The following is a 15,313-nucleotide window of genomic DNA, read 5'->3' as shown; positions in this document are numbered from 1 at the left end:
TTTTTCAAACAGTTTTTGAATTTTTTAAAATCAATTCAAAATTGTGAGCTAAAACATGGACAAAAATTATACACGTTTTTGTTGATTACAAACGAAATGGCTGCGCCGATCGTCGCACAAAACTATAAACACATTAGTTCTTATGGAATTAAATCAAATGACATTTAAATTGTTGAAATCGGTTCAACATCAGTAATGCATTTAATTTAAATCACATTCATATAGAGTGATATTATTGAAAATCTTTACCTTTGTCTAGGAACATTAGCTAGCTGCGCTTTAGTCAACTTGGCAGGTGTAGAACTTATAGTTATATTATTTTCATTCGGTTCATCTCCTTTCAAGCTTAATGTTGTATTCTTCTTATCTTCATCTGATACTTGTGGTAAATCTATAGATTTTGATACATTTTGCTTTTCAGGTGCAGTTTCACTAACTTTGGCTACACCAGGATTCAATAACCTTGGAGGATTAGTTGATCTTGGTGTCATTTGTTTGATATTTTTGTTAAGTATTTTTTTCTCTTCGGGTATTGCGTTCATGGTGGTCTTGAGGGTTGAATTTAATATCCTAGGAGCTGGGGAATAAAAAGACAATTTAGAGAATATCATAATGATAGGAAGACTATATTCGTATAAAAATTGCTAAATAACCACTTCGGTACAAGCGGCAAGCTCACTTGATAGTCTAACAGCTAGTGAACTATTTGACTAAAACCTGTTTTCACAAAGCTAGAAATTTTTTTTAATGATATTTTATTATCGGTCCATTAAGAAAGTACCAGTCTGGCAGTCATTCCGCGGTTGCGTCATCATCCCTTCAATTTTTAAAAATTGTCAAAAAAAGATTTTCAAAACTTGCTCCCACAAGGCTCAAATTTTGAGGGTGTATTCTTTTAACTGTTCAGAAAGTAGATGTAAACAGCCAGACCATTCTGACAGTTGCAAGGGTCTACCAGTTGAGTACATAATAGTTACGACGCACAAGGGTATGGATGCCTTGTCATACACAATCGACTCCACCCTTGTATTTAAATAATTTATACGCCATTTTAATTTATACGTCTTCTTGAAAACATCCGATATTACCAAGCTTCAACTTTGTATCTCACATTATGGCCGGGATATCATTGAAAATATGCCAAAGCGGCCCCTTTTTCAAACTCAATTTTTGGCGTAACCATAAAAGACATTGAAAAAGAAATTATGTGATTCGATTCACATTGGCATAGACCACATAATGTAGATTAATTGATACTAAATAATCATTTATTATTAGCTAAAAAGGATAAAATATTTTTTCAATTAATGTTTTCGGATAGTGCGTTTTGTTTAATTACTTTCTTATTGGCGTTATCCGAAAGCCTGTTGGTTTTTCTTTTAGAACTGCAAATATGTTCAAATCTAATTTGTGGAACACATTGAAAAATTGAACAAACCAGAGCCAGTACATCCGCGCGTAAAGTTAATGGTACCCCGGTGTAGTACGCCGGCTGTGAGCGAAGCTTCGTGGACATAGTAGGCGCCGTACCGAAGTGGTTAATCAAATGATATAGTTATTAATATAATTATTAATAATCAACATACCTTCAGTTTTAGTATTTTTATTCCCATCAAAAGATTTGCCATCAGTTTTCTTCTTAATTTTCTCTAAAACAACATCACTCTCACTATCTTCGTCTTGTATTTGTCCATCATCGATTTCCTCTTCTTCCTCCTCAGAATCTGCTTCATCATCCAATTTCAACATCTTAGCATAATCTTTTCGACCTGACCTCATACTTCTTCTAACTGGTTGTGATTCAGAACCACTTGTTGCTTCTTTATTAATTTTATTATTTCCATCTTGTTTGTTATTTTTAGTTTTGTTGCTATTTGATTTTGTAATTGAATTTAAAATTCGAAGAGGGTCTTCAAACATTTCACCTTCATTCTCTTCACCTTCCTCTGGAACCGATTCCTCAATGACTTCTTCCTTAATATTGTGAATACCCATTTCACCATCGTTTGTATTTTCTTCATCTTCATCGCCCTGATGCGCATTTTCTGAATGTTCTAACATTTGTTCCTCAGTGTTGAATATGAGATCGCAGAATTCACAAGGATGTTGTTCACCTATAAACGAAATCAATTAATAACCATTATATTTAAATTTATAAACACCATTATTTAGTGTATATAGGGACATTATCAATTACCTTCTGTATGTGATTTTATGTTCGGTGCATGAATCCAAATCTGTAAATTTCTCATTACACAATGGGCAGGTCAAGCTTTGTGTGGCGTGAACAGCAGAGTGATATATCAATTCATCATTCGTTTCAAACCTAAAAGTTATTAGCAGTTTTGCAAATAATTGAATATACTAATATATATAATACAGGTGTAAGTGACATTTTGCCTTAGGGCAAGTTTCTTGAACTTACCAATACCCATAAATAACTAACTTAATCAATAAAACATCAATAGATGTATTAATTTAAGTGATTTATAAAAGTATATCGAGTTGATGTACAGCCTTATATTGTTATGAACTCTTTACAGGCTATTCAATTTTGTATAGATTTGCCAAAAAAAATGAGTTATTTTTGCCAAATAATTTAAATATTATACGTTATTCAACATAAAACGAACACGGTGTATGCCCCAAAAAATGAACCTATTATTCCAAATTCTTTTTTCATGGCTTAAGGGGGCGTCTATTAATCACGTGAGGTTTTTAGGGGGAGGGGGGTTTGACAAAAAATCACAAAATATCACGTGGGGGAGGGAGGGGTATAGTAAGATATCACGTGTATTTATTTTTTAACTGATTTTTGAAAAATATTCAAATATTTTCAAAAATAAATCTAAAAAATTAGTTTTTTCACGTATCTAAAAATACACGTGATGTTTGGTGGGGGAGGGGGGGTTAATTTTGAATATCGCCATGTATCACCAAGGGAAGGGGGGGTCCAAAAATAAGGACACTGAAGCAAATCACTATTCTACATATCACATATCATTCCTAACATAATCTGCAACATACTGCTTTGTAAATTAAGTAAAACATTTATTTTGGGCCTAAGCTTTGCAACAGAATATTAAGTAAATATTATGAACATCACTAAAAGTAAAACTAGTTGGTATTGGTATTTTGCCTTGAGGCAAGTTACATGAATATGTGTATATAAACGACTTAATCAATAAAATATATATATCCGAGTGGATGTATTACACATCAATGAAAACGAACAAACACTCTATCGTTATACTAAGTAAGTCGTCTAATTTTAATTTTAACAAACGCCAAAAAAACTACTCGTTTACTCAAACTTTGATGTATTTTTAAAGTTAAACTACTTGTCGTAAGGCAGTAATATTTCAGTAAGTTCTATAAGACCATGATATATATCGCCAAAACAAGTTCCATGATAATCGGCTTAAATTTTTTTTCAACAGTTAATTACAAGAAACCGTCTCGGTAGATTTTCACCTAAAACTAATCGGTATCATTCCCAACTAATATCTTTCGAACGGTTTTTGAATCCCCATAATCGATTCAGAATTGCGGGCTAAAACGTGGACGATTTTTTTTTCATTGTTCTGCTATTTACAAAGAAACGGCTTGGCTGATCGTTGCGCAAAATTGATAAAGGCTAGTCCTTATCGAGATACATCGAATGGATTTTAAATTTTTGAAATCGGTCCAGTAGTTTTTGAAAAAACGTCAATTGACGGCAAAAAATATGTTCACATACACGCACACGCACGTACACACACATACTTTTTCCAAATTTGGTCTCATTTGATTCAGAATTACTTAAGACATTGAGAAAACATAAAATTAGCAAATCGGATTTTTTTATGAATACATAATCTTTACCTTCGGAAAGTTAATAAAATGGTTATCTGAAATATCTTACCTCATATCGCACTCATCACATTTGAATTCATCTACCTGCTCAACCTTTGGAATCCTAGGACGAGGTCTCCGTGTTTCTGGCGATTGAGAATTAGTATTTTTTGCACCTGTTTAAATCAATAAAATCAGTGATTAAGTTTAACATCAATGAAAATTCCCATTTATCAATAAAATTAATAATCAATAATTTATTAATAATAATTAATAATCAAATCAATCAATAAAAAAATGATATTTAGCTTTTAAACTGTTTTGAGCTTTTAAACTTTTTAAGCTATTTAAATAAAATGTTCAAATTCATTTTGAAAATCAAATTTTGCTTTCACAAAAAATTAATCAAGTACGATTACTAATTAATATCTGAAAAAAAAAAAACTATGTTATCTGTAATTTAATTCATAATATTGCAATTACTACTTATTATTAGTTCATTATTTCAAACCATAATAAAATTTTATAATTTAATTACTGTTCTTAGAACTACAATATTTTAGGTTGCTTGATTAGGCTTTAGACTCTATTGTCATGGTATATTTCATTAAAAAATACCAAAAAATATTTTTTTTAACATTTAATTACAAAGAAACAGCCCTGTCTATCATTACTTGAATTAATCAGCATAATATATTTTTTTAAATTTCAAAACGATTTTTAAATTTCAAAATGGGTTGAAGTTTTTTTTTTTGTCATTCTAAAGAAATTGCAAAGCCTATAGCCTCGCAAGATATAAACAACACAAGTCCTTATTGAGTATAATATAATGGCTCTTAAATTTTGGAAATCGATTCAGGGTTTTTTGAGAAAACGTCGACGAAAGATCGACTCACATATCTCACATATACTTTTTCAAATTAAGTCTGAAACGATTTTCGAACGTCGAGAAAACGAAATTATCAAGACGGATTTTCTGGCAAAAACAAACTTCTCCTTTGGGAAGTTAAAAAACTGTTGAATGTTATAGTTGAAATAGATTACAAATCTTATGTTAGTTACATTTACCTGATCCTCTAGTAATCATTTGTTCAGAACGATTTCGCCTGTTCTGATCTTCATTTGCATGAGATGTTTTCATATGTCTAGTCAGGTGATGAGAAAGCAAGAAAGATTTCTGACAATATCTACAGGGATAGGGCCTTGATCCAGCATGTCTGCGAATGTGCCTTGCTAATTTACCATCAGTTGTAAAACTCTGAGAAATAATAAATTTATATACAATTAATTACTAATCTTCAACAAATATTTATATAAAACTAGATGACCCGACAGACGTTGTCCTGTACCTATGTCTACAATTTTTTAATATAATATACTAATATTTATCGTTTAGCTAAAACTAATAATTATTGTTTTTTAAATTACTCTTCACGCCAAAATGCATACACATTTATAATATGAGCAATGTTAAATGCAGAACTGCTTTAAATAAAATGATGAGTCTCAATTCCCACACTATATTGGAAATTGAAGTCTTTTAAACGGTATAACATAACCATAACCATAACATAACACTGGTACTTTATGTTGGATTAAATTAATGTAATTTTTTATAATGTAAGATATCCAAAATTGCATCTTAAACTTCTTCTAATGGATATCGTGAGGGCCGAATTGTATGTATTCATCTTTACTTTCCCATTTGTTGTTATAAAGTGAAATTTTTACGAATTTTGAAAATATTGTGGAAAGATTAGTAAAAGATGCAAAGAAATTATTTATATATTAAAAAAAGACTTTATTGAAAATTTAATATCCGAATCTTGTGTTGGCGCCCCCTAAGGCGTGCGCTCGTATTTTTTGCATGCATCGCATTAAAGGTAGGACCGACCCTGATTAATATTCATTTCATATTTTAAGTGAATTAATTTGTCATGTCCTGTTCATATGTGTATCATTCAATCTGCCATCATATACTGTATTTTATATTATTTTAATTTTTAGCACATCTCAGCTGCTTTTTGGCAATAATAATGTAGACATTTCAGTTTTCTTATTCATAATCATAAATTTATTATACATATTCTAATATTGTCTAGCTAGGTTCATAAGTAAATTGAAATTTTTGGCAGATGATAGTTTTTATTTGTTTTCAATGCAAACAATGACATGTCGTTTTTTGCATTTTTTCCATTTATTTCTACACTATTGCACATACATCCCAGTACTTTATAATCACAAACATCTTAGAAAATTTTCTTAACAAACTTCAGAAAGATTTATCAAAATCCGTATAATCGTTTAGAAGGAGTATACAGTGAGTGCTTGTAATTTAATATGAACTTTATATAATAGCAATAAAGCTCAAATTGATTCTACGTTTCAGTTAGAAAACGTTTGTATGTGAAAAAGAAAATGGCTGTTTTTAGGGTTTTTCCGGCAATTATTCGATTTTTTCTCCCCGTAAGAACCATCCTTGGACTTCAACAAATATTTAAAAGAAAGAATTGGCCAAATCGGTTCAGGCGTTGTTGAGTTATGCGCTTAGCAACACATTTTGTGATTCATTTTTATATATAAAACTAATGAAAATGATTTCTAATAAAATTAGTCCTTCTTTGTTATTAGTTCTTACCTCATTGCAGTAATGGCACTGATGAGGTTTAGCTTCAGCATGTACAAATGAATGACGTTCCAATCCCTGCTTATATGCAAACGTCTTATTGCACTCTTTACATTCAAACATTCTTGTCTTGCGATGATTACTTTCATGTCTATCTAGTTCGTTTAGTGATAAAAATGTTTTATCACAAGTGCTGCATAAGAACTTGGGAGTGTCTACATGCACTTTTTCATGCCTAGAAAACAGAAATATATAGAATAAAAATATTCAAAACATAAATTAACCTTATTTGAAAATCAATAAAGACACTAAATAAGAAAAACCCGAATGACTCTAATAACTAGATATTATAAGAGGCTTTAATATAAGACTTATTATAGAGTATTTTATCTTTTACAATATAAACGAGGCAGATTATATCACAGATGTGTACAATATTAGTATAGTAGTCTTTAGAGTTCTTTCACAGCACATTTGTCTTTCTAAATAAGTTTTTTTTTTATCATATCCTATATACCCATAAATTTAATAAAAATGATTCATACTTTTTTGATGTATGAATAATTCAATTCAAAAAAAACGACTTATTAGTTATTCTGTCTTTTGAATGCATTAGTCTCCATATAAGATGGAAAAAATGATATAATTTTTGTGCCTATTCTGAGTTTCTTGCAGCGAGGTTACCATATAACGCGATATCTGGTTTACATAGAACATGCTAGGAATTAGCATGGTGTATCTAGTGTATATCTAGTGTTAAATCCGAGTTTCTTATAGCGAGATTTTCATATTACTGGTACACTCTCACCTTTAGGAATTATTATTACTTTAGGAATATAGATTAATAATTTAAAAAAAATGCAAATATTTAAAAATAATCTCCAGACACTGAACTCAGCAGTAACTGTTGATAGCATTTACAATTACAATCATCATCTTAAACTTTACAGCCTATTATAATAAAATTTAAATACAGCTTTACTCTTCAATTTTCTATTTATTTATTATTATTACCTGTGTAAGAGCGTAGCTCTTGCAAATGCCTTCCCACATTCAACACAAGTAAAAGGCTTCTCACCACTATGTACATTGGCATGTTTTGCCAAATCATATTTACTGAAGAAACTCTTTGAGCACTGATCACAATGATATTTTCTTTCTCTGGTATGACGGCGCATATGGATGTCCAATAATTGTTGAAGAGGAAAACTTCTATCGCAATGGTCACAAGGAAAGACATCAGTTTCAACACAAACTGTTGGCTTGTTTGGATTATCATCGCTGAGAGCTGGTCTATCATCATAATCTAAATGATAAAAATTAATTTTATGATTTTTGCAGAACTAAAAAAAAAACAATTTTGGATTGAGTGAAAGTACTAATTGGAAAACAGGTATAAAATGTAGTAATTTTTTATGAAAACATTAACTCTTTCAGTACAGTTGATGCACACAAATACTATCAAGTTATTTTTGTGTACAAAAGCAATGCAATTTGTACCATGCAGTAACTTAAGTCTTTAGCTTTAGTATAAAGCTCACCAACAAAAATGCATTTAGTTTGGTATTAGTTTTCTATCCGCTCGAATCATGTTTCAAAAATCATAACGTTTATGTTGATGTTAGTAAATAAAGTAGACAAAAAAAAGAAAACAAACGTAATTATGTTTCACTCATTTCACCAATTAAATCAAACATAATTACAAAATTAAGTTTTAGATTTATATTATATTGATGTAAATGTTAGTTACATCAACTAGTTAATGTTATTATTTGTTTAAATGTCCTCTAGTTATAAGTAGTAGGCAATCGTAAGATTGCATTTCTTCGTTTTTCAACTCAAATCCAGAATGAATAGCCTTTCTAATTATGCTAATTAAAAATTAGTCCAAATAATATCAGTACCCAAAAATTCAAAATAAATTCAAATTTTTCACTTTTTGATGTACTAGTAAATGATTATTTAACAATATTTGTTATTAGTAATAAAGCCTGACCAATCTGAATAGAATTGCAGTATTTGTTTTTCCATATGATTTACAGTTGCATTAAAAAAGTGATTTTGAAAAAGGGGTTACTTTTGCATATTTTCAATGGTGTCTCGGCCAGATGATAAGCTAGAGAGTGGAAAATTGGCATATCCTTTTTATAGAAAAAAGCTATAAAATGGCATAAAAAATACTAAAGTGACTCCTTGAATTCTTCTTCTGTATCGAAACATGCCCATATCTTTTAGGTGTTGACAATTATTTAAAGTTGGATGCTCAAACTTTCTAAACTGCATGTTTATTAGCATTATAACAAAGGGATATGTAACAACATACCCCGTCTTACCTTAACAATTCATGGGAAAACATTTTCAATATCTCGAATTAACAACAATATTTACCATAGAAATCTTCCTTGAGCACATATTGTTCTGTATTTCCATCGTTCAATGTACTTCTGCGTTCGATTTTTAAAACCTTGGATACTTCTGTAGTAGTAGTTCCAGCTTGTAGATTCAAAATTTTTGGTTTATTTTCATCATTCTTAGTTGCTTTGTTTTCAGTCCTATTTCTATTCCTTGTCACTGGTTTGAGCTCCACATAGGTTTTAACCTGCTTTGGTGAAGGAGGGTTCTCCTCTGCAGTCTCATTGGAATCCTCTTCCACCTCATCAATACCACGTTTTCGATTTTGCACCTGTATTGTCTGAATAAAGAAAATTTTATTAACAACAATATTATATTGTATAACTTGCAAGTTTTATCATCATCTTCAACATCAATTATTGGAAAAAAAACTAATATATAACTCAAACTAACGTTTTAAATTCTGTCAAATTTGCATACCTCAAAAATATCATCTGGCAAACTTATTGGTTCAGGCCAAACTCCAGTGTTTGGATATTGCCTCAAAGCACTATCACTCTGTTTGCAAATTTGTTTGAATCGATAAGATCTATCCATCAATATTCTGCATGGGCTACATATAGTCCTTGGCATTCCATCATTATAAAAGACCTATAAAAAAAATAAGATGAAACAATATTACACTAGTATCAACATTAAATAAATCATTAAATCATTGAAAAAAATTGAATTCAATTCTGCGATATGTTGAAAATTTTTAGTAATGTAGATTATTTTTGAACAAAATTTAATTTCAATATTAATATAATCTGTTTCAAGATTTGCTATAAAAATGAATGCAAATATTGTCACATAATTAATTATAATTTATTCATCTTTGTTTTAAAATGATTTGATAATTGTATTGTAATGACTAACTACTTTTAGGCTGAAGAAATATTTGCTTAAATAAAATTAAAGAAAAAAAAAACTAGCCAATATTGTGCTGTAAATATAAATAAAAAGTTGAGAATGTTATACAGTCATTAAAACTGCTCAAGCAATTGAGCAACTTATTAAATTAAACCTTTAATATTAATGTCTTATTTGAGAAGATCATTCAAGTTGTTACAATTCATTTCTTCATTATGAAAAGATTTTCTCCAAGTTTCAAATATAAATTTGGTATTATGTATTGGTTGTAGTAGATCCAAATTATAAATATAGTGATATGAATATTATATAAATATATTTGTACCAAATAAGTTTGAAATATTAGATTCCGAATAGAAATAAATTGTCACCAAAAATTTAATAAATAGTTTGAGCAAATACAAAATTCTAACTAGAAGATTCCCAGAACATAAGTAATGAATTATGTTTTGATTCCAGACCTTTGAATGAATTATTCAGCTCAAAAGCAAAACAAATTTCAGGTGAGTAAATCTTTTATAATGTAGACCCACTTTTATGCTTTTTCTAATTATAAATGCTATTATATACATATACATATATGTATAAATATGTAATAATTTTTTCAGATGGTGATGAATATGTCGATTAAACAAAAACTTCTTGAGATGCATCCATCCAGATAATAAAAATAGAAAGAAAACTGAAAATACGAGTCACAATTGGACTATTCTTAAACAAAATTGTAAGCCAATGAGCAACTTTGTTAATTGAACTTTTATGTTTTCATAAACTTTGTGAGATGTCATATTCTTCATAAGAAAATGCAAAGTAATAAATAAGTAATATTTGTAAACATGCAAATTCAACAAAAACATTAGTTTCTAATAAAATAAACATGTATTGAATTTAGTAACTGGAAAACTCATGGTAGTTGAGTGAGAAAGGCCAATTGTGCACAAGTGCTTATTTGAGCATTAATATTTTAGTATATTATTATAAACAAAAGTACCATTACCATTAGCGAATTAAAGGTAAAAATACCCACTTAGTAAACAAACCATTTCTTAATTCGATGGCGCAAAGTTAAAATGTCATTTCCAAGATTAGAGAAGCAAACCATACAAACAAAACAGTCTGTTTACGTTTTTGCGCAAACTTAAAACGAAAAATAAATCAATTAACTAAATCATTATTTCAGTAATACCTCAACAGAAACGCAAGCCATAATCTGTAAAGGCAACGGCACCGCGTTATTTTCTGCTGGCGAATCCTTTTCAAATATGTTTGTTAATGGTTCTTCCTGGGTCATGCAGAACCGACAGATTCGCTTCAGGCATAATTCTTCGCGTTTTTCCTCCATTTTCTTAGCGGTTTTCAACGCCTCGAAAGGAGTTTTCCACTAATTAAAATTAAAACACCAATTGCACGGGATATTCGCTTAGCTAGACGCCATGACTTGGCGAGTGACAAAATGGTGAACGGCTTCGCCCTTGTCACCTGCTGTTCTTTCGTATTATTGACCAAAGATGGCGACTCATTATATTAAACAAACGGAGTTATTTACTTCATATTTGTTTTGATTCAGATAAATCTATCAACTATTGAAAAAAACTATTTTAAATAAAGGTACGATTTATTTTCTTTATTAACTTCTCGTAGGGTAAGTTGAAGTAATTGCAAAAAATCGTAATTGAAAATATTTGCATATCTTTACGTTGCAGAGATATTTATACATTTTAGCATACCCATAGAAAACAATTATAAATCTGTTGGATTTAAAATCGGACTAATAATGCATATCATAAAACAATTAAAAAAACTAAACTAGTGGGGTGGGTGGCATCATGCCTTAAGGCGAATTGCTGGAACTTCCCGTACCGTAACGAAATTTTTGAGGAATACTGAATGTTTTCAAATAGATTATTCAAATTCAAATAGATTATATTATAGTTAATATTGTAACATTGCCTAATATTTATAAGAATTATATAAACTGAATTGCAAAGTTAAAATTATTTGTTTAAAGTATATTAGAACTATAGTCAGAATTAAAAATAAAATCTGAATTATTTTCGATAAACAAAAATTTTTTTTTTGAAAAAAAAAGTTGGAACAAAAAATATTTTTTTCCAAAATCAATTATTTTGTTAAGACAAGCACAAAGTTTTAAGAATCATTTAAATCGGACGCTTGGTTCTCTCAAAAACTGCCATTTTTTACACATTTAGCTCCGTATCTTCGAAATGGCTGGGCCTGCCTTTGCCAAAAACTAATAAACACTTCTCCCAATCATTACTAATTGAATGTTCTTTAGATCATTCAAATCGGACGCTCCGTTCTCTCAAAAACTCGATTTCTATTTTCTGCACTCTTTGCTCTTTATCTCCGTAACTGCTGGACCTGCCTAATCAGCTCATCTCCCTATCAATAGGAATAGAATGTTTTTTGAACCATTCGAATCGGTTGATCCGTGCGTCCGAAAACGTGACTGGCAATTTGTATCCATACATACATACATTCACACACACACATTCATTTTTTCTGAGGTATGCCAAAATGTTCAGAAACCTTCAAAACGTCGAGAAATGTAAAAAATTTCAATTTCGATTTTCGGCCCATTACAATAACTTACCCTACGGGAAGTTAATAAAGTGGATTTTTTTACCCGCGGTCCTTTAAGCCCAGTTCTACCCTATATTTATATTTATTTTTATATTTATATTTACTTTTTAATTCCGCCGTATCTATATATAATAATAATAATAATAATAATAATAATAATAGTAAATGCATTGCACCATGCAAATGCACCGTCTGCCGAAGGCAGGTCCATGGTGTATGAGCCACCACAAATAAATGATTTCCTTACCCTTCGTCTACCATTCTAATTAGCATTATTTCCTATTATTTAATGTATTTTCCTTTCCAAACTTCTGCTTTCATGCTTTTTGATCCTGTACTTCGGCTTTCAGTTCCCTGTTTTTCTTTTCTCGCGTAAGTCGTCAATCGTCCGCATTCTTCTTCTTCCCATTCCTTTCATTTCTTCTATTTTACCCTAGACGACGTCGTGCAGGAGGCACACTTTTTGCAAAAGAGGTCCGCCGATCCAGTTTCCTTTTCTTCTCAGAATTGTGCTCAGTAGATTCCTTTCTTAGCCCACTCTTCTCAGGACTTTTTCATTTGCTATTTTGTCTGTCCAGTTTATCTTCTCCATTCGCCTCCAGTACCACATTTCAAAACTCTCGAGGTAATTTTTATCGGTTTTTCTTAAAGTCCATGTCTCCGATCCGTAGCATTCTCTTCTTCAATGCCGCCTTGGTGCTTGCGATCCTTGTCGTGCAATATCCGTCTCTGGTCAGTATGCTTCCCAGAAATTTGAAATGATTCACGATTTTCAATTCTAAATTTCCTCTACCGTTATCCTCAAGGGATTATTTCGTTTTGTGATTCTCAACACTTTCGACTTCTCTATTTTGATTTCCATTCCGTATCTTCAACCCACTTCGACGATTCTGCTCATCATGTTTTGCAGCTCGGTTTGGTTTTTCTACATCACTACTAGATCATCAGCGTACTTTATGGTGATGATTCTTATACCTCCAATCGAAAATGGAGCCTCTTCAAATGCCTCCTTTACTTATCTATATATATTATAGATAATTAAATGTCTGTCTTATAAAAAAAAGAAAATGTCTTCAATAAATTAAAGAGATGGTTAGAGATTATCAATCCGTAATAAAAATTCACTATTTTCATTAACTTTGAAAAATCTCAATCGAAATTCAAAAAAAAATCTCAATCGAAAAAATAATCGGGGTGGCCAACCCTTAAATCAAAATATGCCACAACCTGCTCAGGGATATACCTAACATTTCCCATATTTTCACGCCGAGTGGATGTATGGTTTATAAAAAAATAATTTAATTGCTATAATAATTATTTCAAAATAGGGGCTTGTGGTAAGATAGTGATAACTTAAGGCTATATGTATTTTTAATATAGGCATTATAAAGACATTAAAAAATGACAATGAAATTTTAATAAAAAAAATCAGGGCGTCCAGCCCCTACCACTTGGTTTCAATCAAAAAACGCGAAAACTGTCCGGAGATACTAACATTTTCCCAAATTTTCTCGGCGATCGGATGCATGGTTTATAAAAATTATGTAATTACTATAATAATTCATATAAAATAGGGATTTATGATAGTAGGTTGAAAATTTAGCGTTAAATTTGTTGTTATATGCATGATATAAAAATGAAAATTGACCAAAAAAATGAATAAAAAAAGTCTTCGGTGCTGCCAACCCCCACTTGAGGTCAATCAAATATCCGAAAACCTGTCCTGGTATACATATCAAATAGTTTCCCAAATTTTCACAGCAATGGAACGTATGGTTTAAGAATACAGAACACACACACAGACATACATTAATTTTTATATATATAGATTTTTGACAGAATGAGCTAGATCATAGTCTAATTGATAGTTAAAACATGTTTGGCAGAAAATATGTAATACAAGGTTTTATGACAATATTTTCTGGTCTTAACGAACATACTGAATTACTGATGCCTACCCCCCCTACGTAAGCCAACATGTTTGAATAATTTGTTCAAATTGAATAGCCTCACATGATAATACTCATATAATACTCTACAATACTGGTTATACTTAAAAATCAATCATAATTACGTATTGATTTTTTAACTGATTAATTCGATTATTTACACGTATCAGAAAGTTCATGTCACTTACCCTAAAGTAAAACTTACTTAAAAGTTTGAATTATATTAGATATTTTAGAAGTCATACCAAAATAATATAAAAAGCTACACCAAATAAATATAAGAGAGTAGCTAAATTCATTGGCTTTAATTTTTCATATGTATTGTGTTGTAAATGCGTTAAATTTTCGTAATATTTTCGTACACCTCAATTAATAATAAATCATTTCTTGTAGGTTAATGCAACTTGTTCCAAATAGTACAAATTACAATCTGAATTAACCATTCTTATCTCTGAATCTCGTCCATTATTATTTTAAAACCTTTTATAAAACTCGTGTTAATGTAATCGTTCGTGCATTTATTTTCCAGATCGTGAGAATATTTTTTTTTACTAATGAAGTAAGTCTCTTCATTTGTGTCAAATTTGCACAATTACGATTTCGCAAAAGTGAAGGGCGATGTGCTGTTTGTTCAAACAAAAAATTATATAACCAATGCTGTTCACATCAGCTAAAAGACATCGTGTGAATTCTTTTTAACTTTAACGACGTCCTGAATAGAATGCAATTCTTCTAAATTCTAAATTTATCTGTGCATTGTTAAGCGGGATAAGGATTACTGATTCCGCGTTATTTCACGGACTATGCGGATGCAGGTTGATACGGTCACGATTTGTTCGAGAAGACAGGGTGGCAATGGGTGCCCCCCAAACGATTATGAGAACTTTTTGTAGTGCAATCTCCTAAGCATAAATATAGTGAGTGACTTATATTAGTAAAACACTACCTTGTCATATTCTTCCGCTCTTATCTTACTATCGGTTAATATCTTAGTTATAATTTTTCAGGGGTGTAATATTGATATGGTCATGATTTT

At 30.5% G+C, this 15,313-nt stretch overlaps 2 protein-coding genes across 2 annotated transcripts; both read right to left on the bottom strand.

Annotated features, from left to right (window-relative positions):
• Window positions 1-245: 245 nt before the first annotated feature.
• On the bottom strand, window positions 246-2,210 carry LOC113386751 (uncharacterized SDCCAG3 family protein-like). Its single transcript, XM_026624511.1, has 3 exons — window positions 2,198-2,210; window positions 1,587-2,114; window positions 246-577 (listed from the first exon to the last, which is right to left on the bottom strand). Exons 2-3 carry the CDS (start codon window positions 2,059-2,061, stop codon window positions 246-248), a joined length of 807 nt encoding a protein of 268 aa, XP_026480296.1. The 5' UTR covers window positions 2,062-2,114; window positions 2,198-2,210.
• Window positions 2,211-2,217: 7 nt separating this feature from the next.
• Window positions 2,218-11,144, bottom strand: LOC113386740 (zinc finger protein 883-like; the record flags this gene model as incomplete). The annotated part of the gene is made up of 8 exons (XM_026624503.1): window positions 10,911-11,144; window positions 9,293-9,463; window positions 8,849-9,152; window positions 7,475-7,766; window positions 6,473-6,695; window positions 4,903-5,092; window positions 3,905-4,010; window positions 2,218-2,326 (listed from the first exon to the last, which is right to left on the bottom strand). Coding segments are annotated over exons 1-8 (1,551 nt in total), but the record flags the coding sequence as incomplete, so codon positions are not given.
• Window positions 11,145-15,313: the final 4,169 nt, after the last annotated feature.

The sequence above is a fragment of the Ctenocephalides felis genome, unplaced genomic scaffold (assembly GCF_003426905.1).
Source record: "Ctenocephalides felis isolate EL2017-DRISC unplaced genomic scaffold, ASM342690v1 CF-g0.4_SCAFFOLD_00845, whole genome shotgun sequence".
NCBI classification, from domain to species: Eukaryota; Metazoa; Arthropoda; class Insecta; order Siphonaptera; family Pulicidae; genus Ctenocephalides; species Ctenocephalides felis.
The sequence above is the reverse complement of the archived record's forward strand: the minus strand, read 5'-3'. Positions and strand labels throughout refer to the sequence as shown.